Source organism: Culex pipiens, chromosome 2, assembly GCF_016801865.2.
Source record: "Culex pipiens pallens isolate TS chromosome 2, TS_CPP_V2, whole genome shotgun sequence".
Classification (NCBI taxonomy): Eukaryota; Metazoa; Arthropoda; class Insecta; order Diptera; family Culicidae; genus Culex; species Culex pipiens.
This window is the reverse complement of record NC_068938.1, coordinates 92759702-92764412: the sequence shown is the minus strand read 5'-3', so window position 1 is coordinate 92764412 and position 4711 is coordinate 92759702. Positions and strand designations below refer to the sequence as shown.

The window sequence follows — 4711 nt, the reverse complement described above, 5'->3', positions numbered from 1 at the left end:
AACAATCGATATTCCCAACATTTCCACTCTTGCAAACGGCCTACGATCGCCGTTGCTCACTGTAACAAGCATCGTTGCCACTTCAGCATCTTCTTCTTCTTTCTTTTCTCCATCAACCTTCGAATATCCTAGCTTTAGGAGTGCTTCCGACGCTTCGGTATCTTCGTGAGGTCTTCTGGAGCTTCCCGTGAGACTGACTCGCCTCACTGAGCAGTAGCCTGTCCCATTTTGAGGTCATGTCGAGGAATTTCAGGTGCTCACTTCTTAAATGATAGATTATGATGTTAGGAACAATGTTTTCTTAGACAAGAAAAAATAATAAAATACTTTCTCGCACCCCCTAGTCAATTTACTAAAAAAAGTCACTTTTTTGAACAAATTTTTCAAAATCGCTTGGAATCAATACAAAAACTGCTTCGATCAGGTGTGTATTATCTTCAAACGATAGGTTTTTGTCCATAGATTAAGATGCACTATCAATATTGGACCAAAATTTAAGTTTTTGGACTCTCCCAGGCGGATTTGTGTCGAAAAAATCGCATTTTTTCGAAACTTTTTTCAGAAATGTTCATTTAATTTAGGGTAGCCTATTTTTCCCAGTAAAACCAATACATGCAGCTTGTAGGAAATTTCATGGCGAACATTTTTCCCTCTGAGAAAATCCAATTTCGACACTCCAGAGCCGAGATATTTGAGTTTTAGTGAGGAAAAAAGTGGCAATTTTCAAAATTTCTCAAAATTCAGAAGCAAGGCCTACTAATTACACGATGTAGCAAACATATGTCTCAAAGGTCAGGGTATGCTTTTTTATAGTAATTTTGGCCGCTGAATCCGAATCTGAAATCAAATTTCGTGTAAACAGTGATGTTTTGGAGTTACACCCTTTTGGAATGTTATTTGCGTGTTTAAGAGGCAGTTTTTGTAAATATTGCTCGGTTTGTTCTAGAGGTCGTATCGAGGTGCTCCGATTTGGATGAAACTTTCAGCGTTTGTTTGTCTATACATGAGATGAACTCATGCCAAATATGAGCCTCTACGACAAAGGGAAGTGGGGTAAAAACGGGCATTGAAGTTTGAATTTTCCGAGGATTTCGAATATGACAAAAGTTAGACTAAAAACAGCCGCTATGGGACAATAACTAACGTTGTAAAATGTTTGTTCTAGAAAAATCGAAAAACTATGAGGAAAACTGCGATTGGCCAAAAAGTTATTACCGTAGGCTTATAGTCCATGAAATTCCCTAACTTTTGAACTAAAAGAGTATGGGTGTTGCTGGCTGTTGCAAAAAGATATTGAGGTTTAAAAAAAACCATTTCTAACAGTAATTAGCAAAAGCTATGAGAAAATGTTAAACCAATCCTGGATGTCTATGGCTCATTCATTTTGAAGTGCTTCAAAAGACCTTTCGAATGCATCAAAGAGAGTTGGAATTGATGAAGTTTTACTAAAATGCGAGCAATTTTAAGATTTTTTATGTTTTTTGGACCTCGAACTTCAATGCCCGTTTTACCCCACTTCCCTTTGTCGTAGAGGCTCATATTTGGCATGAGTTCATCTCATGTATAGACAAACAAACGCTGAAAGTTTCATCCAAATCGGAGCACCTCGATACGACCTCTAGAACAAACCGAGCAATATTTACAAAAACTGCCTCTTAAACACGCAAATAACATTCCGAAAGGGTGTAGCTCCAAAACATCACTGTTTACACGAAATTTGATTTCAGATTCGGATTCAGCGGCCAAAATTACTATAAAAAAGCATACCCTGACCTTTGAGACATATGCTTGCTACATCGTGTAATTAGTAGGCCTTGCTTCTGAATTTTGAGAAATTTTGAAAATTGCCTCTTTTTTCCTTACTAAAACACAAATATCTCGGCTCTGGAGTGTCGAAATTGGATTTTCTCAGAGGGAAAAATGTTCGCCATGAAATTTCCTACAAGCTGCATGCATTGGTTTCACTGGGAAAAATAGGCTACCCTAAATTAAATGAACATTTCTGAAAAAAGTTTTGAAAAAATGCGATTTTTTCGACACAAATCCGCCTGGTAGAGTCCAAAAACTTAAATTTTGGTCCAATATTGATAGTGCATCTTAATCTATGGACAAAAACCTATCGTTTGAAGATAATACACACCTGATCGAAGCAGTTTTTGTATTGATTCCAAGCGATTTTAGAAAATTAGTTCAAAAAAGAGACTTTTTTTAGTAAATCGACTAGGGGGTGCGAGAAAGTATTTTATTATTTTTTCTTGTCTAAGAAAACATTGTTCCTAACATCATAATCTATCATTTAAGAAGTGAGCACCTGAAATTCCTCGACATGACCTCAAAATGGGACAGGCTACTGAGCAGTCTTTTGCATGTTTTTTGCTTCGCAGTACGGGCAATCTTTCGTAGAAAAACCCGGAAAACCACACCGCACGCAGAACACGCTCCTCTCCTGCCGGCATTCCTCGTGGCCATGACCTGCAACGTGACAATTGTAGCAAATATCCCGTTTGACCGGAATATACGCCTTCACAATCCGTTGTAAGGCACTGGTTCCACTCGAACCTGCAGCAGTGCTGTTCTCGCGATTCTGGGTGTTCGGTTTCGGTTGAGACCTCTCTTCAACCCTTGGTTTGTTCTCCTTCTGATTTCCGTTGCTCTGCTGTCTCTGCTGTTCTGGCTTCCACGAGCTTTTCTGATTGTAGTTTCCGTTGCTGTTGTTCTTGTTGTAGTACGGACGGTTTTGTTGGTTCTGACCTTGTTGTTGGTAACCACCCTGCGATCGGTTTCCACCCTGGAAACGATTCGAGTTCTGGTACCTATTTCCGGTGTTCTGGTACGACGACCGCTGTGTTTGCACCTCCTCCACGTGCGCTGATCGCGGCGTGTACCTTTCTCCCTTCTGATACAGCTTCCAATTGACAGAGTCGAATCGCTTACCGAATTCTTTCATCGCAGGAATCGTCTTGATTTCTGCGGCTAGCATCGCTATTTGGCAGTCCTCGCGAGTATTGCGGAAGAGAACGTCAAACTTCCGTTTCTCATCCCACGGATTCGTCATACAGCGGAAGATCCGGACCATGTCCAAGTAATAGTCCTGGAACTTCTCCCTGGACATTTGCTTGCGATTGTTGGCCTGCCGCTCATAGACGTAATCGATGTCGATCGGTAAGAATTCGCTCTTCAATTCCTCCACCAACTTCTTCCATGAACCCAGTTCATTATTCCCGTTCACTTCCATGAACCAAGAACGTGCTTTCCTCGTGAACAAATGATGCGCACACTGGAACAACTCGGACTCAGAAATGTTCTCTGAACGAGCGTTGAACTCCACCTCCTTCAAAAACTCGTTCAGTTTCCTCCCGTTGTCCATCCCGTCATAACGAACCGTCCACTTATGCACCGGTAAACTCCTACCAAATCCGGTTTTCTTTTCCTTCGGTTCATCCTTGCCGGAATGAACTTCCTCTGGTTTGTTATGTTCATTCTCTGAGTTACCGAAGCTTCCCAATGAACTATTTCGTTGGTTGAGCCACGCGAGAAAATCTCCTGGATTCTGCTGGCTTTTCCCCTCGTCCTTTTTGTCCTTGTTCGCGTCTACTCCAACTTGCGTACTGTTGGCTGGCTTGGCCTGTACTTCCGGTTTTTCTTTCTCCACCTCTTTCTCAACCTGTTTCGCTTCTAGAACTTGAATGTGTTCCAACAACTTGTTGACCACGTTAATTAGTTCCACTTTTTGTTCTTTCCACTGTTCAAATTCAGCCCTTTCCACGTCACCGGGTTTTCCAACACTATTTCCACTACCAACGCCACTACCAACTCCACTACCATTTCCTTTACCATTTCCACTAACAGATCCAGTTTCACCAACAATTCCAGCAATTTCCTCTCCATTATTCTCTTCGGTACTTTTCCAAGATTCATTATCTTCTTCCACAACTTTTCCATTGCCTTTTTCCGCATCCTGCTTCTTCATTATTTCCGTTAGACTCTGGTTAATGAGTGCTAACTCTGCTTCACGTACTTCGGGCAAATGTGACGAAATGGAAAAGAAAGTGTTCAGCAGCTTCATACACGCTCGAGCTGTTTCTGCTAATGAATTCAGTTCATCATCCTTGGTGGTGTATGTTCTCAAACGTTCCAAGCGGAAAACGCAATGCAGAATCCTAGTCTTGAACGACTGTTCTGGTGCTTGCTTGGATTTCCGGCTTTCCAAGTGGGACTTAATCTCACTCACTTTCAACTCACACGCTTCCAATTCATCCAACACTGAACCATTCATTTGCTCATACACAACATGTTTTAATTCTCTCTCTTCTTTTAGGCGATTACGCAACGCACGTTCGGCTACGCTGCGCGATGAATCAAACGGAATGTCGCGGATCTTCAGCTCATGTTCGAGTTCATCAACGGTCAAATGACCCGTATTCATCCCGCGATACAGTGACAACAAATGGACCATATCCATCTTGAGTGCAAAGAAAATCAAAGATTTTGTAATTAAAAAGAAAATTTATTTAAAAAAAATACTAGAAATGAGCAATCACAACTACAAATTTAAAAAAATACCTAAAATTGATTCGCTAACTGAGATAATTTGATAACCTAGTGAATGAAACTGTTCATTGATGAACATCAACGGATCAACAATGAATTGAAAAAGCCTAAGGTTGAATCACGCTCTTGAATGAATGAGCAAATAGCGAATAATTGTAAA

The 4711-nt window shown here is 40.8% G+C and overlaps 1 protein-coding gene across 1 annotated transcript; it reads right to left on the bottom strand.

The window, feature by feature from the left end:
- Positions 1-222: 222 nt before the first annotated feature.
- LOC128092952 (uncharacterized) lies at positions 223-4476 on the bottom strand. Its single transcript, XM_052708172.1, has one exon. The coding sequence runs from the start codon at positions 4460-4462 to the stop codon at positions 2348-2350; it is 2115 nt and encodes a 704-aa protein (XP_052564132.1). The 5' UTR covers positions 4463-4476; the 3' UTR covers positions 223-2347.
- Positions 4477-4711: the final 235 nt, after the last annotated feature.